Source organism: Muscardinus avellanarius, assembly GCF_963383645.1.
Source record: "Muscardinus avellanarius genome assembly, chromosome: 10".
Taxonomy (NCBI): Eukaryota; Metazoa; Chordata; class Mammalia; order Rodentia; family Gliridae; genus Muscardinus; species Muscardinus avellanarius.
This window is the reverse complement of record NC_137796.1, coordinates 71,658,545-71,680,973: the sequence shown is the minus strand read 5'-3', so window position 1 is coordinate 71,680,973 and position 22,429 is coordinate 71,658,545. Positions and strand designations below refer to the sequence as shown.

At 49.8% G+C, this 22,429-nt stretch overlaps 1 protein-coding gene across 1 annotated transcript in view; it reads left to right on the top strand.

The window, feature by feature from the left end:
- MAD1L1 (mitotic arrest deficient 1 like 1) overlaps positions 1 to 22,429 on the top strand; it is a 359,183-nt gene that overhangs the window by 48,939 nt on the left and 287,815 nt on the right. The window contains exon 9 of the mRNA XM_080704077.1: positions 15,742 to 15,828. Within this exon, the coding sequence (XP_080560203.1) occupies positions 15,742 to 15,828 (87 nt within the window). The remainder of the gene's footprint in view (positions 1 to 15,741; positions 15,829 to 22,429) is intronic.

Below are 22,429 nucleotides of genomic sequence, written 5' to 3'. Positions count from 1 at the left end.
TGACTGCCTGTGGCTTTGGGCTTCTTTTGCGCACTTACGATGTGGTTGCGGGTGTTTGGGATGCTGGCTTTAGAGGAAGATGACGTAGCTCATGTGGTGGGAATACCCAGGCTTTGTCCAGTGCAGTGTGAGCCTTTACTGGGGCAATCATCACTCAAGCCTCAGCAATACGGCTTACTAGTGAAACATTAAGTCATGCTGCCCGATTTCTTTCTTAAACCAGATTGGGGACATGGAGAATGGTCCAGGTTAAGCTGAAGCTTACCAGGTAGAGATGGTGCATCGGATATATAGATCTACTTTCCGTCTTCGTGCACGGAGGAGTTTGTTTTGAAAGTCAGACACTCACGTGAATAGGGAGAGAGTGAAGATACAGCTGTGCCTGTGTTTTGGAAGGCAGAACGTAGACTGAAGAGTTGCTGATGGACTTCTCTGCCTTGAGGACACTGAACGCTCATCTGAGGGAGGCCAAAGCAAAGAGCCGGCTTGATTTATGCCGCTGATTTTTCACATAGCGTAGGAGCTGCGGCATCATACACCTGCAGACTGGCGGCAGTGATTTGTAATAGACTTGGTTAGCTTGGAAGCCAGGCAGCGAGTGCCCAGGGCCCTCCCCAGCTCGGCTCAGCGAAGACCTAAGGTAGCGGGTGATGCCGCAGCCCCATGCCGGTGCTTTTGAGGGTGGCCTGCCTTACCGGAGGTCGAGTGGTAAGGTGAGCTTGTGCATGACCCTTACTGCCATTACCCATGTGGCACAGAAGCTTGGCAGGCAGATCATCATCCAGGTCTGCAGACCTTGGCCATAGAGAGGAGGAGGAGGGCGCCGAACCCCGAGACCTCTCAGCTCTTTCTTTGGTGAAGCGCAAGGCTGACTAGTCCCAGCCACTCAGGCAGACTCACTCCAGGTCTGGGGAGCTGCTAAGGTAAAAGATGTAGACCAGAGATAAAGGAACTTAGAGGAAATTAAAATTATGCAAGGATAAAACTTCAAGGAAAAAACCTCTCATAAACATCCCCTGAGAAATAAAAGTAGGTATTTTAACAAGAAAAGAATTCTGTGAAAGAACATTCAGTGAACCAGGAGAGCTCTGGGAAATTAACACTGAGTAGATATGGGAGAAAAATCAATGCAAGGGTTGGGAAAGTTGAGGTAATCTCCCAGAAAGCAAAAAGATGATTGAGTGAGAAAAACAAAATCTGAGGATCGGTCCCTGCGGACCATATTCAGAAAGTACAGCAGAGAGATAGGAAGGACATTGCAGAGACGCAGGCCGGGCGTGGTGGCACACACCTGTAAGCACAGGGCTTGGGAGGCTGAGACAGGAGGATCGAACCTGTTGCTCAAGGCCAGCTTCTGCAGTATAGCCAAACTCGTAGCAACTTAGCAAGACCCTATTCTCAAATAAAAAATAAAATAGGGGTGGGAGTGTAAGTGACTTGGAGGTAGAATTCTCCTGGGTTCAATCCCCTGGCAACACCATTACCACCAAAAAAAAAAAAAAAAAAAAAAAAAAAATCTAAAAGGATGTTTTAGATTGAACACACCCAGTCCAGTGGATGAGTCCAGAGTCCAGTGACAGGGCCTGACCAAGGCACACTGGTGTGCAGCTGTGGCTGATGGCCAGAGTCCCAATCTGGTCCCTTTTCAGAAGGGTAAGACTGGACCACATACCCATTGGGCACTAGTTGGTTTCGTCCTACTGAGCATCAATATTGGAGACTACAGCAATGCGTCCTAGAGTTTGTAGGAAAATAATTTTCAGACTACATTGTGTGGGGGTGGTCCTAGGAATTGATCCCAGGGGCATTCTACCTTTGAGCTATCTATACCCCTAGCCCTATTTATTTGTTTGTTTGTTTATTTATTTATTTATTTATTTTTGCTGTACTAGGAATGGAACCCAGAACATTCTACCTCCAACTTATACCCCCAGCCCCATTTTTTATTCTTTACTTTGAAACAGGGTCTCACTGAGTTACAAAGGCCGTCGCTAAGTAGCTGAGGCCGTCCGCGAACCGCGATCCTCCTGCCTCAGCCTCCCGAATGCTGGGATTACAAGCGTGCGCCACCGCGCCCGGCTTCCCTTTTCATTTTGAAACAGGGTCTCACTAAGTTGCTGAGAGTCTTGCTGCACTGCTGAGGCTGGTCTCGAACCTATGATCCTCCTGTCTCAGCCTCTCAAGTACTGGGATTACCGGCGTATACTATCGTGTCCAGCCTGTTGCTGCCGTTTTTATCTGTGAAATGGGGACGGCGGCCACACTGATCTGGGGATGTTCAGTGAGGGTCATGGCTGCTGTTTCTCCTCAAGTAAGTATTGGAGTCGTCTTCTCCCTAGCGCTCTTTTCCATCCTATTCTTTATATAACTTCTTTTTTTTTTTTCCTTTTTTTTGGGGTGGCATTGGGGATTGAACCCAGTGTCATTCTACCTCTGAGCTATACCCCTGGACATTTATTTATTTATTTATTTATTTATTTATTTATTTATTTATTTATTTATTTGTGGTACTGGGGATGGAGCCCAGGGCATTCTATCTCCTAGCTACACCCCCTGCCTATTTTGAAACCGGGTCTCACTGAGTTGCATAGAGCCTCACTAAGTAGCTGAGGCCATCCGTGAACCACGATCCTCTGGTCTCAGTCTCCCACATGTTGGGATTACAAGTGTGCGCCACCACACCCGGGTTATTTATTTATTCATTTATTTGTTTATGTAATGCTGGGGATTGAAGGCAGGGGCCTTCTCCTTCTTTACTATACCCCTAGCCCGTCTTTAAGTTTCACTCTGTTGATGTGGCCTTGCTCAGTTGCCGAGATTGGCTTTGAAGCTGTGATCTTCCTGTTTCCACCTCCCAAGCACTGGATTACAGGTGTGCGTCACCAGGCCTGACTGTGCGTATCTCCTTTGAAAACACGTCCTAGAACGTGTCCACAGATCCGAGCTGCCTTTCTCCTGCCTGCAACATCCATCTGGTGGCTTATTATCATCACACTTAGGATAAAACTGGAGTCTGCTGGCCCGCGCTGTCTGCCTCGCCCTCCTCCCGGTTGCTGTCTCTCTCAGCCCTCCTGGTGGCCGCCTCCTACGCTCCACCTTGGGGACTTTCCTTTTTGCAGCATCTGCCTGGCCTCTTTCCTCACATCTTCACACAGCGCTTGCCTTCTCACATCATTCACATAATCAGAGGGAAGAGATTCTTAAACTGATTTTCATTTTGCAAAGAGAACCACAAATCAGGATGAGGCCTCCTCGTTCATTCCTCTGACTTAAGGATGGGTAAACCACAGTTCAGAAAGGTTAAGTAAGTAGCCCAGGGCCACACAGCAAGCTGGGGACCAGGCTGGGATCACAGCCCAGGCCAGCATGTATGTGGCTCTTCTCGTCCAAAGTGCTGAGACCTTTTCTCCCCCTTTCTTGCTGGGCAAGTTCAAAAGAGAGCATCCTAGCCGGGCGTGGTGGCGCACGCTTGTAAGCCCCGCGCTTGGGAGGCTGAGACAGGAGGATCGCGCAGGTTCGAAGCCAGCCTCAGCTACTTAGTGAGGCTCTCGGCAACTCAGTGAGACCCTGTTTCCAAATAAAATAGAAAATGGGTCTGGGAGTATAGCCCGGAAGTAGAAAGCCCTGGGTTCCATCCCCAGTACCACAAAAAAGAGAGAGAGAGAGAGAGAGAGAGAGAGAGAGCGCGCGCATCCTTCCGGTGACGGCCCCATCTGAGATCCTGTATCCGTCAAAGTCCTTTGTGTGCGTGTTGCTTTGATTGTTTCTCCAGAAGCCAGATTGACCTGGTTTTTAATTCACTGTTCTTCGTGATCTTCCTTCTCCCCCGGATGTCCACCTAGGCAGGGTAGGTGGGCAAGGGAGTGCTACCTTTATTATGGGCGTTTTCTTTCATTCTTTTATTCTTCCTTTCTTCCTTTCACTGAGGGTTGAACCCAGGGCATTCTATTTCTGAGTTATACCCCCAGCCCTTTTAATTACTTACTTTGGAACAGGGTCTTGCTAAGTTGATGAAGCTGGCCTCAATCCTGCAATCCTCCTGTCTCAGCCTCCCACGTACTGGGGTTACAGGTGTGCACCACCATGCCTGGATTATAGGCATGAAAAGTTATGGTCAGGAGTGGGGCAGTTGGGAATGGTGACCTGGCATTTCTGTGGCCAGTCTGGGTTGGTTTCCCCAACCGACTCCCAAGCCCACTTCCAATAACACGTGTCTTTTGCCCAGAGCAAGATGCCACTGCACTGGCTGTCTTGTCCCACCTAGCATGTACGGGTCCTTGGGTGCCTCTGTCCATGGTGGGTGGCCTCTCACTCAGGACTCATGGGGGTCCTTTCCCAGGCACCCTGGCCCTGTGAGCAGGAGGGAGGGCTCCGCTGCTTCTGTTGACTGGCGTGTCCAGCAGTGCTGGTAGTTTCTGGACAGGTGCTTTGTTAAGTGCATGGCGTTCAGGTGTTGGTGGCTGTGTTCTTTCTCCAGGGCCAGCTTCTACCTGCTGGTTGCTTTTTCCTGAGTCTCTTCTCTGTAAAATCTGCGTCACCAGCCGGGCGCGGTGGTGCATGCCTGTAATCCCAGTACTTGGGAGACCGAGACAGGAGGATCGCAGGTTCAAAACCAGCCTCGGCAACGTAGCGAGGCACTCTGCAACTTAGTGAGACCCTGTTTCCAAATCAAAAATAAAATAGGTCTGGGGGGCTATATCTTGGAGGTAAAAATGCCCCTGGATTCAATTTCCAGTACCAAGAAGAGAGAAACAAAACAAAACAAAACAAAACACCTGAGCGCCACAGTCGCTCGGCTGAGTGGAGGGGAGAATCCGTGTCCTGCTCAGACCGTTCTTCTAGCTCAGCCACGCTGGTCTCACATCAGCGTGACGCGCGCCGTCGTGGACTCCGGCCAGCCCGTGCTCCTTCTGGAAGCTGGGCCTGCTGTGTGCAGTTGGACCCACATCCCCACTCCTGTTCTAAGCTTCTCCCTGAAGTTCTGCTTGGGGCCATTATCCAGCTGCTTTTTGAATGTTTAAAGCATTCAGAGGATCAACTTTTCCAAAGAGCGAGGGAAGCGGGAGATAAATTACAGCATTTGTTTGAGAGGTTCTGAGAGCTTTTTTTAGCGCGCACAGTTCAAAGAGCGCCTCTTGGTAATCAGAGGAATGTTCCAGCATCCCTGCGGTGGCCACACTGGCTTAATTGGGACCGGGCTGCTTTGAAGTCCTTTTAATCCTTCCTGAGCTGGGAGAAGGAATTCGAAGGCAGCAACTGTAAATTTGAAATTTCTTCATTTTATTTACATGTGTCTGGGGACCCACATAGCTCGTGTCCCTGGAGCGGTTAAGCTGCACCCGCCGGCTTTGGACAGCAGAGTCCGATCTGGACGTCTTGAAGCCTGGGTGGTGTGGGGCAGCAGTTCTTGGCAGAGTCGATCTAGTGAGCGACAGGCTGCAGCTGCCTCCTCCTGCCACTCCTCACCGAGGTCCCCACGTGACCTGACTGGCCTCTGCCTCCGGCGCCCTGGCTCAGTTTGTTGTTCGCTTTTGGGGAGCTTGCCGCGGGACAGAGATCCTGTTCTCCCACTCCGTTCCACCCCCGCAGAGCCAAAGCCCACGCTGTTGTAACATTATGCCGAGGCTACCACGCTGGTTCATTGAGAAACTCACCCGGGGATCTGGGCGTGGTGGTGTGCACCTGTAGTCCCAGTACTTGGGAGCCTGAGATAGGAGGATCTAAGGTTCAAGGCCAGCCTCAGCAACTTAGTGAGGCCTCCAGTAACTTATAGCAAGACCTATTTCAAAATAAAAAGGACTGGGGTTTAGCTTGGAGGTGGAATGCTCCTGAAATCAATCCTCAATACTAATTAAAAAAAAAAAAGAAGAAGAAGAAGGGCCGGGCATGGTGGCAAGTGCTTGTAATCCTAGCACTTGGGAGGCTGAGACAGGAGGATATTACAGGTTCAAAGCCAGCCTCAGCTACTGAGTGAGGCTCTCAGCAACTTAGTGAGACCCTGTCTCCAAATAAAATAGAAAATAGGTCTGGAAGTATAGCATGGAGGTAGAAAAGCCTCTGGGTTCCACACCCAGTAATACAAAAAAAAAAAAAAAAGAAAAAAGAAAAAAGAAAAGAAAAAGAAAAAGAAAAAAAAAGAAGGGGGGTTAGAGAGAGAGAGAAAGAGAAAGAAACCACATGTGTATAGAATTTGCTCTTCCCCCTCCTATGCTGACCGCTTGTTGCCTCCTGCTCTGCAGTGCCCAGTTCTCCAGCTCTGCAGAGGTGGCATCCCGGTGGCCACAGGCCCAGTGGGCGTGGCGGTGGCAAGCATACTGGCCTGGCTTTTCCAGGGCATGTCTTCCCTGAGCCTCTGTTGTCAGCTGTGGCTTCAGGCTGATGGCGCAGGTATTCCCAGAGCCGGGTCAGTGTGTGTGCCTATGCGTTTGCAAGCTGCAAGGCATGCAGGTGTGGCGTGTGGTCCCGAGAATCTTGAATCTTGACAAGTGTGATGCAGGCCACCATCCAGGGAACACATGTTATTGCTCCAGGAAGTTTCTTCATGTGGAAATCTCCCAGCTGCCCGGCAGCCACGGCTCAGGGTTACTTGACCTAGCACGTCTATAAATTCTTGACTTGAGGTTGGGTGTAATCTTAGTACTTGGGAGGCTGAGATAGGAAGATCACAGGTTTGAGGACAGCTTCGGCAACATAGCAAGACTTTCAGCAATCTAGAGAGACCCGGTTTCAAAACATAATAATAATATTAATAATAATAATAATAATAATACAAAGCTGGGTGTAGTAGCTCACGCTTGTAATCCCAGTACTTGGGAGGTTGAGCCTGGAGGATCATGGTTTGCAGCCAACCTCAGCTACTTAGTGAGACCTCTGCAACTTAGTGAGACCCTGTTTCAAAATAAAGAATAAAAAATAGGGCTGGGGTATAGCTTGGAGGTAGAATGCCTCTGGGTTCCATCCTCAGTAGTGCAGGGGGAAAAAAAAAAGCTATGGGTCTCTGCTTTGTGGTAGAATGCCCCTGGATTCAATCCCCAGTACCGTCAAAATAAAAAATTCAGGCCGGGCGTGGTGGCACACGCTTGTAATTCCCACGGTTGGGAGGCTGAGACAGGAGGATTGCGCAGGTTCGAAGCCAACCTCAGCTGGCTTTAGAGACCCTGTTTCCAAATAAAATATAAAATAGGTCTGAGAGTGTAGCCTGGAGGTAGAAGGCCCCTGGGTTCCATTCCCAGTACCCCACCCCCCAAAAAAAATACCCCCCCTCCCCCCCGGTCTCTGGGTCTGTGTCCTGGTGTCACCTTTTCAGAGACTGTTTCTGAGCAGCCTGTCTGGAGTGAGTACCCCAGTCACGTTGCTCTGTCCCCTCTCTGCTTGCTTGTTGTCGCTGTGCTCGCCCGGGAGTGCCTGTTCAGTTTGTCACAGTGACTGTGGGCACCCACAGGAAGCAATCTTCAGAGTCCTGGTGCTCCGTGTTCTGTTGGCACAGACTCTGCAGGGCCTGGGCCTCGTCTTTACTGTTGAGCGACTGGAGATTGCCACATACACCCGATTCCAGGAGTGGGTTCATGAGTCAGGTGTTCCCTTCCCTGTACGTTTCAAGAAAGAGTTAATTTGTTTTTGAATCAACTGTATGTTTTCCCTACAACCCATCCACCTTTTCCTGCTTCTCTTTGTGGTTTTAGACTTTGGTTTTGTTGTTTAATAGATTTACCCTCAGCTGAGTGTGGTGGTACATGCCTGTAATCTCAGGGAGGCTGAGATAGGAGGGTTGTAGGCTTGAGGCCAGCCTCATTAATGTAGTGAGACGCTCAACAACTTAGTGAGACCCTGCTTCAAAATATAAAATTCAAAGGGCTGGGCGCGTAGCTTGGTTGTAGAACACTTCTGAATTCAATCTCCAGCCCGCCCCCCCACCCCAAAAAAGGACTTATTCCCTTCATTTTTTTGTGACCTAGGAATTAGTAGGCCTGCCCTCTGTCAGGCCCAAATGGCCCATCGGGGTTTTGGGTGGGAGCCAGTGTTTGGCCCTACCCTGGAGACCTCTGGTAGCAATACCAGGAGCCATCACAAAGGCCCGGCCATGGCCGGGTGTCCTCCATGTGGTCAGGCTGGGCGCTGATATTCCTATTTCACAGATCAGGAAGCCGCGCCTGGGCCAGGATCTGATTGGAGCCTGGCCAACCCAGCCTGGTTCTCTGACCTCTCTGCACTTTCCATCAGCAGCACTTTTTGGGTCAGTGCCTGAAGGTGTCCAGAATCGCTGTGTCTGTCTCCTCTGGAGCCCGGCCAGGGGACACAGGAGTGCTCTTTCTGTTACTACGTTGTGTATCTGTTTGGCAGCTCATATCACAGGCACCGAGTGCAGAGTGGAATGCTAGTCCCTGTCGGCCTCCTTCCAGGGAATGCATGCTGGAGGCCAGGAGTCGCGCTCTGTCGTCTGGCTGGGCCTGGGGTCTTCTTCGTGCTGGTCCCTGGAGTGTCGCCTGCGGTTCACAAGGGCGTAGCGGATCGCAGCAGCCTTCTGATGCTTGCTGGGCCTTGCTTGCCGCGCCCTCCTGACTTCCCTTTCCTGAGGAGAGGTTGGGCTTTGCAGAGGTCTGCTGATACATCTGGGGTCAAGAAGTCGATGGCCGGTGGAGCTGGAATCGGAGCACCGGCCTGACTTCGGATCTGAGATGTTAACTCTGTGGCCTTTATACTTCGGCTGCTTTGCAGGGTCTGCTTTGAGAAAATGAGAGTGTGGCCTCTGCACGCACCTGTTCTCTGTAATGCCTGCTGCCCGTACTCACAGCATCCCGGCGTGCGCGTGTGAAGGGAGCCGGGTCCCGGCTCCAGAAGGGCCTGGCCAAGCGCCTCCCCAGTCTTGCTCTGGAAAATTCTGACAGCTCCTGAGAATCTCATAGAGTAGTGGGCCATTGGGAAGTGTTTTGTTTTGTTTTGTATTACCAGGTATTGAACCCAGAGGCATTTTACCTTTAAGCCACATTCCCAGCATTATTTAATTTATTTATTTATCTTTAAGTTTTGAAACAGGGTCTCTCTGCAGTGCTGAAGGTCTCACAAAGTTGCTAAGACTAGCCTTGAAACTGTGATCCTCCTGACTTAGCTTTCCGCATACTGGGACGACAAGCATGCTCCAGCAGCATGTGTATTTTTTTTTTTCAGTACTGGGGATTGAACCCAGGGGTATTTTACCTCCAAGCTACTCCAGCCCTATTTTATTCTTTATTTTGAAACAGGGTCTCAGTAAGTTGCAGAAGGCCTCACAAGTTGCTGAGGCTGTCTGCAAACTGGCGATCCTCCTCCTGTCTCAGCCTCCCAAATATTGGGGATCATAGGCGTACACCACTACACCCTGCTACTCGTGTTCTTTAAAGACAGGTTTTTCCATGTATGATACAGTTTGAACTTCTAAAAAATTACAAGTGAGCTGGGCGGGCGTGGTAGCGGAGACAGGAGGATTGCAGGTTCCAGGCCAATGCAGAGTAAACAGAACCCTGTTTCAAAAATATAAAATAAAATAGGGCTGGGGTTGCAGCTCAGGGTAGAACAATCCCCAATATCACACACACGCACAGACACAAGAATATAGGAGGTCATCCTCAGACCCATCTTCAAGCTCAGAGCACGAGCAGGTTCTTCCAGGCGTGGTCTCCCTGGATCCATGCTGTCCCCCACCCCGGCACTGGCATCCATGTGGGACAGTTTGGTGCTTGCTCCTGTACCGGTACCAGGAGGTCCTGGTCACTCCTGAGCTTGCCTGCTGAGGCTATGGCATGTGCTGTTGTTATCATATACTTTATTTTATTTTACTTGTTTATTTTGTGGTACTGGTAATGGAACCCAGGGGCACTCTACTTCTGAGCTATACCCCCCAGCCTTTTATTTATTTATTTATTTATTTATTTATTTATTTATTTATTTATTTTTAATTTTGAAACAGTCTTGCTAAGTTGCCAAGACTGGCCACAAACCTGCAGTTCTCCTGTCTCAGCCTCCCAAGTCCTGTGATTACAGTCATGTGCCACTATGCCTGGCCATTCATCTTACACTTAAGTATTATGGAAGTTGATGAAAAATAAATGTGTAAAGAAAGCAGTGCCTTTTGAAGATAAAGTCGAATGCTTTGGAAACTCTCAAAGGAAAATTGTTGAGAAATTACTGTTAAATCAGGCAAAATGACTGTGAAAGATTAAGAGGAAACGTTGTAAAATCTGGGAAGATTGCAGGTGTCCACTTTAAAGAAACAAAGCTAAGCTGGGCACGGTGGCCCGCTCCTATCATCCCAGTGTGTGGGAAGCTGAGGCAGGAGAATCAGATCTGAGGCCAGCCTCAGCAACGCAGTGAGATTCTGTTTCAAAATAAAAAAAAAAAAAGAAAAGGCTAGAGATTTAGCTCAGAAGTAGAAGTAGAAGCCCCTAGGTCCAATCCCCAATACCAAAAGGAAAAAAAGAGGAAAGGAAAGGGAGAGAAAGAGAGTGAGTGAGGGAGACAGAGAGAGAGGGGGTGGAGGGAGGGAGGGAGGGAGGGAGAGAATGTGTGTGTGTGCTCGCCTGTGCGAATGCTAAAAAAAAATCACAAATTATGTGTTCTGGATATGGTTTAAAACTATCAGATGAAACTCTTGTTAGTAGACCTATAATTGAAGAAGAAATTTCTAGCTTAAGGAATTATCATGCATTTTTATGTTTTAAGTTCAAATGTTTAAGATATACATAATATTCAATGCCCCTTTTAACCAATGTTGGAATCTATTGCCAGTCTTGATTATTTTCTGTAGAAGCCTTTCACTAATACATTATTGCCTCTTTTATAATGCAGATTATTTCCTTTGTTATAGGTACATAACTGAACACCATTTAAGAATGATTATTTTGTTATAAATGGTTGTAGATTTCTGTGCATTAATTTATTATGGGAATAATTTTTTTTCTTTTTATAAATTTTTTATGCAATATCTCATTCTGCAGTATAAGGTTATAGTGCTGAGCTGTGAAAAATTATTTATTGAATACCTATTGTATTTCCTTGGTACAAAATATTTAAAAGTATCAGAAGTCAGTCTCTGCCAGTTCTCCTCCTGTCCCTGAGGAAGCCACTGTTTCTTACTTTCTTCTTTATCCTTTAGACTTTTTTTTTTTTTTTTTTTTTTTGGTGGTACTGGGGTTCCTGGAAGCCCTTCTACCTCCGGGCTCCACTCCCAGACCTATTTTTACATTTTTGTTTGGAAACAGGGTCTCCTAAGCCAGCGCGCACGGCTGGCTTCGAACCTGCGTGATCCTCCTGTCTTTGCCTCCCAAGCGCGGGGATTACAAGCGTGCACCACCACGCCTGGCTATTCTTTAGACATTTTTAAGGCTTGCATAAGCTGATACAGCCATGCATGAGATACATACATAGTATAAAAGAAAAAAACATAGTATAGTTACTGTCTGCTAATTGTATTTTTTTAAATTGTGCATGTGGGTATTGAGAATTGAACCCAGAGGTGTTGTATCACTGGGCTCCATCCCTAGCGCCCCACCTTTTTTGGGGTCTGGGGATTGAACTCAGAGGCATGCTACCTCTGAGTTATACCCTCCGACCATTTAATTAATTAACAGTATGTGGTACTAGGGATTGAACCTAGGGGCGTTCTGCTTTCAAGCTACTCGCCCCCCCCCCCCAGCCCTTTTTAATTTTTTTCTGGTTTGTTTGTCTTTCTAGGTTACTGAGAGTCTCATTACTTGCTAAGGCTGTCCTTGAACCTGTGAGTCTCCTGTCTCAGCCTAAATACTGAGGTTACAAGTGTGAGCCACCATCCCTAGCTCTCTTTTTGTTTTTTGAAACAGGGTCTCCCCAGGTTGCCAAGAATCTTGCTACATTGCCGCGTCTATCTTTGAACCCGTGATCCTCGCAGCCCTTTTAATTTTACATTTTGAGACAGTCTCACTACCCAGGCTGACTGCCAATTTCTGATCCTCTGGTCTCAGCCTCCAGCGTCTCTAGGATTAGAGGTATACGTCATGACGCCTGGTTGCTACTTGTATTTTTATTTAGCAGTGCATTTTGGAGATCCTCCTCCTCCTCCTCATATAGAAAGCGTCTCCGTTCTTTTCTCCTGATCTTCCACAAGATTCTGTTGTACAGGTAGACTGTAATTCCTTTAACCTGCAACGCTGAGCTTTCAGTCCAGTGGTCTGAGTTCACACTGGCAGAACTCGGCTGGCTAGTATGGTTCTGGAGAGGCATAAAGGTTTGTTTGTTCCGCACGTGTTTTTGGAAGCCTGTAATTATGCCAGCCAGAAGGCAGATTGGAGTATAGAACGTCCCCTGCCCTGGTGGAGGGTTCATCGTAGTTGAGGGAGCACAAGGATAACCACCCCGGAGGAGCTTGCTATACGGCCACCCAGGAGAGCCGTGTGGAGGGAGTGGTGGCGTGGGGTCTCTGTGACAGGATGGCCAGTTTTGTTTTGTTTATTTCTTTCTTTGTTTGTTTATTTATTTATTTAATTTATTTGTTAATGGGGATTTTACCCAGGGCATCTCCCTACAAGCTACATCCCTAGCCCTTTTTATTTTTAATTTTGAAACAGGGTCTCACAAAGTTGCTAGGTCTGGCCTTGAACCTGTGATCCTCTTGTCTCAGCCTCCCAAGTACTGGAATTACAGGTGTGAGCCACTTATGCCCGGCTCTTTGTTTCCATTTTTGACTCTGGGAAGGGTGGCCTGGGGACCAGGGCCTGCCAGGTCATTCCCTGCTGAGGCCTGGTCTGTGGGTGGGTTTGGAGAGAAGTATGGGGGATGGGCAGCTGTGGAAGGCGCAGGAATGGCCGGGATGGCAAAGAGCAGCCCCAGCTCCCCTGGTGAGATGGACTGATGCCTCCGTGAGGCCCCTGAAGCCTGGTTGCTGTGACCTCGGGATCAGAGTCTCCGACTTCCTCCTCAATGGCCTCAGGCCCCTGCAGGTGGCCTTGCCAGCGTTCTGGCCAGGTGACACGAGGCTGCTGCGCAGCACGGACTGTTTGGTTTGTCTTCGCCTTGCCCATGCTGGGCACTGCACACCAGACTGTGTGGCTGTCAGTCCAGGGAAGCCTGCGTCCCCACTCCCAAGCAGTTTGTTATTAGTAAGGAAAGTCTGGTACTTGGGAGGCTGAGACAGGAGGATCACAGTTTGCAGCCAGCCTCAGCTACTTAGTGAGGCCCTCTACAACTTAGACCTTGTTTCAAAAGAAAGAATAAAAAATAGGCCTGGGCGTGTAGCTCAGAGGTAGAATGCCCCTGAGTTCAATCCCCATTCATATTCATTCTCTCTCTCTCTCTCTCTCTCTCTCTCTCTCTCTCTCTCTCTCTCTCTCTCACACACACACACACACACACACACACACACACATACACACACACATGACGTCTGACGGCTGGGCTGGGCTGGGCATGTAGCTCAGAGGTAGAATGCCCCTGAGTTCAATCCCCCCCCCCCCCCACACACACACATACGATGTCTGACGTCTGGGCTGCCTGAAGGGACTGGCAGCCATGAGTACTTGCCATTCTTTCGGCTTTTAGCATACGTTTTTGCTGTGTAATGTTTTCCCATTTTGAAATACTGTTCACGAAAACCCATCCCACTTGGGATCTGTTCCCTTCTTTCAGGTCGGGCCTTGGCCGAAGCCCAGGCCCTGCAGAGTTGGACGGCGGTCATAGGTGCTGTAGGTTCCTATTCTTTGGGACAAATAGCACCTTGGGAGAAAAGCTGCAGGTTTCTCGATGGTCGGTTGGTTTTGTGGCTGTTGCCGTATCATTCATTTTAGACTGGCATTCTCTGGATCTGGTGTCTTTCAGACTCAGTGAAACTGGCACTTAGGGCTTCAGAGAGCGATGGCATCTGCTATTAGGGCCTCAAAATAGCTGTGGCTGGAACTGCCTTTGCCACAGAAATAAATCGGTGGGCTCGATCCCCACAACCCTCTGCTATTCTACACGCAGCTGAGTTTGAGTCAAAATTCAGCTGCGGATGGAACAAAAAAGACTTTTTCCCTGAAAGCCCCCAGTTAGAATGTGAAAGGCGGTGCAGCTGAAGCCGGGGCTTCTGCAGCAGATGTCACAGCTTGGGCTGCAGTTGGAGCTGTCACTCTCCTGTCATCTCTGTGTCGGAGGCTCCCGAGGCCCCGAATGCCTCCCACTTTGTAGTTGCGAAGTGCAAGTTTCCGAATGGACCGGCGGTGTTATTTTTGGGCTGTAATGGCACTTGGCGTGATTCCTTCTAGTTCCAAGCACTTAGCTACTCCCCGGAGCGCCCCGGGTGAGCATCTCTGAGTAGCTTTAACCACACAGAGGTCAGGAGGCTCCCGGAAAATAAACACTCTTCTTGCCAGTTGGAGGTATGCGGGCTTCTGGTCTTTGCTTTGAGACGTGGCTGAGGCTGTGCCTGAAGAAATCCTGCCTGATCCCACAGCTCGGGAGGGCTCTGCTGCTTACGCGGAGCTCGGCACAGGCGGCCGAGCTCTGCGCTGTCTTCCGCAGGACTGGGCTTCATCCCGGAATCCTCCTTTTCCACGTGCCCTTTGCCCTGCGGCAGTTGTCTGGGCTTGTGCTGGGCTGGGCAGTGTGTGGTCGGTGCTTGCTCTTGAACCAGCTACCTGCTCCTCAGGCTGAGCGCTTCCAGTAGCTTGTCTTACCTTGTTACCTTGCTGGGCTGTGTGGTTTTCCTTCATTTTTTGTAGTGTTTCTTCAAAGTTATAGGTGTAATAAGTGAATTCTCATTGTAAGTTCACAAGAAGCCGGGCATGGTGGTGCATGCCTGTAATGCCAGGAGGATTATACATTCAAGGCCAGCCTCAAGGGCTTAGTGAGACCCTGTTTTAAAGTAAAACATAAAATGATCAGAGATAGAACACCCATGGTTCAATCTCCAGCACCCCTATCCCTATGCCCCCAGGAGCCAGGCATGGTGGTGCACACCCTTAATCCCAGTGCTGGTGAGGCTGAGGCTGAAGGATTGCAGATTCGAGACTAGCCGTAGCAATTTAGTGAGACCTTCAGCTACTTAGAGAGATCCTGTCTCAAAATAAAAACTAAAAAGGGCCGAGAGGATAGCTACGAGGTAAAATGTTCCCGGGTCCAATTCGTAGTCCCCCCCCCCCAATAAAAAAGGGCGCACAGTGGTAGAGTGCCTCCTGAGCTCAACCCTTAGTATCACACATATACCAACCAACCAAACAAACAAACAGAAAAACCATACGGATTGAGTTCAGTTGCACGCATGAGATGAGCAGACTTTGTATAGCCAGCAGCATCTTTGGGTCTCTCTTTCCTCATTGAAAGATGAAAACATTTAAAAAAAAAAAAGGGTGCTGTGCATTAACTGAGATGATCGGGAAGAGTTGAGGAAGCTATGACGTGTGGGGATACACATTTCTACTCTTCACTGTGCTCCTGCGTGCAGGGCTGCTGAGCACCGTCTCTGTGCCAGGCCCCGGGCAGTGCTTTGTGAACCTTGTTTCCTTGGCAGGGCGGCCCTGTTACGCGTTGTCTCTGTTGGGACGGGGCAGTAAAGTAAAGGCTTGTGAAGGTAGCCTACCAATGTTGCGTGGCCAGCGACGGGCTGTGGTTGGAGTGGGTGGTGGCGAGGGCTCCCTGCCCGGCATGTGGGCCCTCACACTGAACTCATCCAGTCCCTGAGTTGTCAGCAGCGGCTACTCCCGGGAATTAGGCCCACCTCTGGGGACAGCTGGAACTGAGCGTGCCTTCTTTATCCCTTAGGACTCCAGAAGACCTTTCCAGATTTGTTGTTGAGCTGCAGCAGCGAGAGCTTGCCCTGAAGGAGAAGAACAGCACCATCGCTAGCAGGTAGGTGCCTCTGGTGCCCGTGGGGATGCATTTCATCTGGGCAGGTAGGATGAGGTAGAGTGGGACCCTCTGGGCTCACTTGGAATCTGTTTTTCATTGCTGTAGTGAAGTACCCGAGTTCGGGTGCTTTTTAAAGTAAAGAGGTTTATTTAGCTCATAGGTTTTGAGATGGAAGGGCATAAAGCCAACCTCAGCTTGGCTCTGGCAAGGTGTATTCGTGCAAGGGAGCATTAGGGAGAGAGAGGGATCGGGTGTGCTGCTCTCATGACTGCCCTCGTGAGAACTGGCCAAGCATTCTGACGTCGCTCGGGCCCTTCCTAGGCCGCACACGTGATGATCTGAGCACCTCCCGCGGGGCCCACCTTCTCGTACCCTTGCCGCCCTGGGGAGCACACTCAGATCACGCACAGCTGTGGCACTCAGGGACGGCTGCTCTTCATCGTTGGATCTGGCCTGGTCTGAGATGGTGTGGAGCGAGGGCACACTGTGTGGCAGAGAGGAAGCTTGGGGCACTGAGAGATTCTGACAGCGTGCTGAGTCGCCTCTGAGTTCCTGGTGGTCGGCTTTCTGACTTGGAGTCCCTGCTTGGGTCCAGAGCATCCTCGTCTTTCCAGCAGGGTGTGGATTCTGAATGACCCTGTCCTGGTGTAGAAACCCAGTCCTCTGGGGTGCATGTGTGTGTGTGTGTGTGTAGACTTGAACCCTCAGGGAAGACTCAGCGAATATTTCAACCATCTGATGCCTTTGTCTGCAAGTGACAAAAATCTCACCCAGCTGGCGTGAGCACCGAGCAGATTCTTTGGTGGTGTAGCAGGAGGTCTAGAGGTGGGTGACCGCAGGACTTCACCAGTGCCTGGTGTTAGGTTTTTCTTCCTGACGCTAAATGTGTGGTGTCATTTCCAACACCCTTCTCCCACTTTGCACCAGCTGGGGTCTTAGAGTTCAGCTCAACTGCCTGGAGTTAGCACGTTCCAGGGTGCGATCCCATAAGGATGCAGCCACTGAGATGCCAGTTGGAATTGTCAGGTCCCCAGGTCACTCACACTCTGTCCAACTACAAGTTTAGGGGGCCCACAACCCCTTCTTCAGGTCTGATGGCTTGCTAGATCTCAGGAAAGGTCTTACTCATGACTCCTGGAGGACCCAGCTCAGTCATAGCCAGGTGCCCTCGAAGGGCGCACAGGGGAAGGTATGGGCAAGTGTGCTGAGCCGCCCTGCCTTCGCCAGGTGTGCCGTCCTCCTAGCACCTGATGTGCTCCGTACCCTGGGAGCTCCCACATCTTGTCCGTGGAGGGTTTCTGTGACTTAGTCTCCAGGTTTCCCCCCACCCCCAGGCTGGTGAGTGAGGCTGAGAGTTCCTTCCTTTCCTTATCCTGAACTCTCTAGGTGCCTGTCCTGGTCATCTTGTGAGCAAGGTCTGAGCTAGCAAAGGTCCTTATGGACGGTAAAAGGTCTGTAATGCAGATGATCCCATAGGTGTTAGTGCTGACCAGATGCGCCTGCGCTTCTCTTTAGAGTCCGCTCGTCCTTGGCTGGCTGCTCAGGCCAGTTTCCTGTGACTTTGAGGTGTCTGCCCGGGTAAGGTGTGGGTGTCATGTTCAGAGACACGTCCCTCTTTGTCTCCCTCTTCCATTGAATCCAGGGACATTCCATCTCTGAGTTATACCCCCTGCCTTATTTGATTTTTATTTATATTTTATTTTTATTTATTTTTATTTTTTTTTTGTGTGTGTTACTGGAAATTGAACCCAGGTGTATTCTACCTCTTAGCTACACCCCCGGCCCTGTTTTATTTTTTGTTTTGAAACAGGGTCTTGCTAAGTTGTAGGGGGCCTTGGTAAGTTGCTGAGGCTGGTCTTGAACCTGCAATCCACCTGTCTCAGCCTCCCTGGTACTGGGATTACAGGTGTGTGCCACTGCATCCAACCGAGAGATCTCTTTCTTGAACCTTTCCTGGAACAAGGAAGCCTTTTCCAGGACTGCACTCAGCAGATCCCCGTCACTGGTCAAAGCTGTGCCCTTGTGCCTGCCCCAGGCCAGAGCCTGGCAGAGAGGACGGGGCTGCTGCAATGGGCCACAGGTTGTCTAGTTTGTGCTCCTGCTCTCTGGGGTTGGGCTTCTGCAGTGAGCAGGGCCACAAGGCAAAGCTGTGCATTAGTGACTGCTGCAAGAGCCCCAGGCGTCCTGGCAACCGACCACTGGATGGGGATGTGCGAGGAGAGCGCAGAGCCGGCCTGTGTGCTGTCAGTGTCCAGCCTTGGTCTGTCCTCCTATGGAGACAGTGTTTTAATAATTTATCAGTAGCCAGAAGGAAGGGCTTCTTTTTGGGGAGCTGATGTCACTTTGAAAATTGGCTTTTAGGAACATTTGGTTATGTTGGGCATAATCACATCAATTTACTTTAAAAAGCTCAAATGATAAAGATTGCCTTTTGCTTTCAAAGCCACTGTCAGATGAGGCGGGCATGAAAAGCGATTTGGAATTGAAGCTTGGACCTTTTGCCGGGTGATCCTCTCCGTTTTACTCTATGAAATGGAGTGGACTGTTAAGGCGGAGGAAACATGCCTGCATTCTCCTTCAGCCAGCCAGCCAGCCAGCCAGCCAGGTGCTTCTGCTCTGACCCGGGGCAGCAGGACCAGTGTCCACCTGGAGAGGCCCAGGAAGGGGCGCTCTGCAACACCGCCTCTGCCTGTGGGTTGTGAACCCCACCGGCCTCTTTCTTTTGTTGTTTTTGTTTTTGTTTGGTTGGGGGGGGGATTGAACCAAGGGGCATTCTACCTCCAAGCCCCTCCAAGTACTCTACCTGCAGCCCTTTTTATTTCTTATTCTCAAGCAAGTCTTGCTGAAGGTCTCACTAAGTTGCTGAGGCTTGAGATTACAGATGTGTACCACTATGCCCAGCTTCCCCCACGCTTTTTAAATTTTTTTAAATTTTTTTTAAACAAGGTTGGGGATGGAACCCAGGGCTTCACACATGCTAGGGAGGATCTCTGTCACTGAGCTGCAGCCACAGCTCCTTTTTTTAATTTTAATTTTTTATTTTTTTGCGGTACTGGGGATGGAACCAGGGGCATTCTACCTCCAAGCTGTACCCCCAGCCCTGTGCTGGGATTACAAGCATGCCACCCGGCTCTATTTTTTTATTTTTTTCTGGTACTGAGAAATGAACTCAGGGAAGCCGTGTGTGGTGGCCCGCACTTGTAATCCCAGCATTCGGGAGGCTGAGATCAGAGGATCGGAGGATCAAGGTTCAAGGACAGCTTCAGCTACTTAGTTAGGCCCTTTGCAACCTAGTGAGACCCAGTTTCAAAATAAAGAATAAAAAATAGGGCTGAAGGTATAGCTTGGAGGTAGAATGCCCCTGGGTTCCATCCCCAGACCCACGAAAGAAAGAAAGAAAGAAAGAAAGAAAGAAAGAAAGAAAGAAAGAAAGAAAGGAACTCAGGGGCATTTTAACTCTGAGCTACATCTCTAGTGCAATTTTATTTTTTATTTTTTTGTGGCACTGGGTATTGAACCCAGAGGCATTCTACCTCTGAGCTAAACCCTCAGCCCAATTTCACTTCTTATTTAGAAACAGGGTTTCACTAAGTTACAGAGGGCCTCACTAAGTTTGAAAACTTTGAAACTGAAATCCTAGCTGGGTGTGGTGGCACACGTTTGTAATCCCAGTGCTCGGAAGGCTGAGACAGGAGGATCGCACAGGTTTGAATCCAGCCTCAGCTACTTGGTGAGGCTCTCAGCAACTTAGTGAGACCCTGTTTCCAAATAAAATATAAAATAGGTCTGAAAGTATAGCCCGGAGGTAGAAAAGCCCCTAGGGTTCCACCCCTAGTACTCCCCCCCCCCTGCAAAAAAAACAAAAAGCAATCCTCCTGTCTCAGCCTCCCAAAGTACTGGGATTACAAGTGTGCACCACAATGCCTAGCTTATTTTTTATTTCGAAACAGGGTTTTGCTAATTTGCAGAGGGTTTCTCCAGGTTGCTGAGGCTGGCTGCGGACCTGTGATCCTCCTATTTCAGCCTCCCAAGTACTGGGATTATAAGCACGTACCCCCGCACCCTGCCCAGAGACCCTTTTAAAATTTTTATTTTGGAACAGGGTCTTGACAGATTGTCCAGGCTGGTCTTGAACTTTCTGCCCCAGCCGCCTGAGAAGCTGGAATCACAGCTGTTGCCACTGTGAAATGATCATTCTTAGTGTTTTGGTCCCATAATCTGGAGGCTGGAAGCCTGTTGGTGGGTCTTGTGTCCCTCCTGATCGTGGCTGGCATTTTGGAGTCAGGAAACTCCTGGGCCCTTTCACATGTGGGGAGATGAAGGGAAATGCTACTTTTAGCAGGCAGGAAGGAACGGGTAGCTTTTCGTAGATTCACTCAAGTGAATTTCCTTATCTCTAGAGGGAGAGCATGTGTCTCTCTAGACGGTTTTAAGGATTGTGCAGTTGGCATCTGGCAGTGTGATAAGCAGGGTCCTTTGGTTGGCTGTGCAGCCAGGGGTCAGGGTGGAGTCTCAGTCCGGGGCTTAAAGGACAGCTCATAATGTGCCAAATAGGAAGTCATTCAAGCGGGAGCGCCACCTGTTGGCATTCATCCGTGAGGGGGTGTTCCCACTGTGAGGCCAGGCCCTCTGCTTTTCTTTATCTTCTCATCCTTGGATGGCTCAAGAGGCGCCATCCATCATGGATATAAATGTGTGTCTGGGCCTGCTCCAAACCCTCTTCACTTCCAGGTGGAATCTGATTACAGTGCGGGGAGCCTGGCTCTGTTTGCTGTCCTCACCATGGTTTTGCTTTTTGAGTCTGATCACATTCTTCCTGGTTGTGGGGCTGAGGACAGGACGGGTTGTTCTGTTTATGGACGAAGCCAAGGCGTCCCCTGCTCTCTCTCTCTCTCTCGAGGAGCCCCTCTGCACTTGCAGGGGCCTGTTAGTGTCTGGGCATCCCACTGCATGCACACCCCTGACCATTGCCCTTGCTCTGCCGGAGGGGCAGAAGGCCTGGTCTATGGCCACGCTGTCATGGTATGTACCCTGAAGGGTGACAGGCTGCCTACCCATGTTCTGGGCAATGTTTAAGAACCAAGATTGGCAGGCTTGTGCAGGGAGTCTGAGGGACCGTGCTGTTTGAGCGTTCTCTGCTTTGCTGGAAATACGGGTTTGGAGAGTGATGGTGGGGGCCGGGCCTCTCAGGACTTGTCGGGGACCAGGGTTGCGTTTCCCCATTTGTAATCACGATGACAATGAGGGCGATTAGAGAGCAATCAGTATCGATGGGCACTTGCCCGTGCCAAGTGCTTCCGCGCAGCCTCTGACTCAACCTTATAGAAGCTCCTGGGTGGGCATGCTTGAGACTCCATTTTGCAGAAGAGGAACTCGAGTGCTGCATTGACGTGTTAGGAAGTAGCCCAGACTGGACTTGACACAGCCTGTCTATCTCCGGATCTAACGCGCTACACTCAAGGGTGGAGCTCAGGTCCCTGCCGGCACCTACAGCTGCTCTTCAGGCCCCTTTTTCTGGTTTCTCTGCCTCAGCAGAGGCCTGGGGTCATGAATCCTGCCTGTGCATTCGGTGCTGTCCAGCTTCTCTGATGCCTCGGTCACTCTCCTGATGATGACCGAAGGCAGAGCCAGCCGTAGAGCCCAGTGGAGAGAAGCCGCGGGTGACGTGCTCACGTCGTCCTTGCCCGCTCGCCTACTGCAGCCTCTCCAGCTGGCCGGGCCAGGCCCTTGGGGCTAATGAGCTCTCTGGACATTCACTCTTCAAGTGCTGCCTGCTCAAACCACAACTGTGCTCACTCTGGCCTGCTCCCATGGCTGCAGTTTGTTTTGCTGCCTCTGGGTACAGGAGCCCTTTGCCTGCCACATAGGATGACAAGCGCCAAAGTACCTGATCGTTCCTGGATGTCCACAGATTTGGGCTGGGCTGGGCTATTGCCTCTGGGGCGGCTTTTGTCAGGCCTGCCCCATGTGGAGGAGATGTTACTGTTTAGCTAAGGGACTCTAGAGGAAGCAGGAGAGGAGTCATCACTGCCGTCCACATTGCAGAGGCCACCACATGCTTGATTCTGTCACCACGCCCAAGAGTAACTTAAGATCCACATTGCAGTCATAGTTTTTATTTTATTTTATTTTATTTTGATGGCACTGGAGATTGAAACCTGGGGTGGGGATGGGGTTTCCACCTCTGAACTACCTGTTTAGCTTATTTTATTTGGAAACATGGTCTTGCTAAATTACCATGCACTGGCCTTAAATTTGCAATCTGTGGGAGGCCTGAACTTCCTGAGTTCAGGGATTATGGTCTTGCATCATTCTGCCTGACTTCATGGTCATAATTCTTTTTTTTTTTTGGTACTGAGGATTGAACCCAGGGGCATTCTACCTCCAAGCTACTTCCCTAGCCCTGTTTGATTTTTTTTTTTTTTTTGTTAATTTTGAAACCAATTCTCACTCAGTTGCTGAGGCTAGCTTTGAACCTGCCATCCTCCTATTTCAGCTTCCCAAGTACTGGGATTACAGGTGTGCAGCACCCCGTCCAGCTATACTCATAATTTTTAATGTGGCTCTTCAGCTGCTCTTTGTCCAAAGACACTTAGGCTGT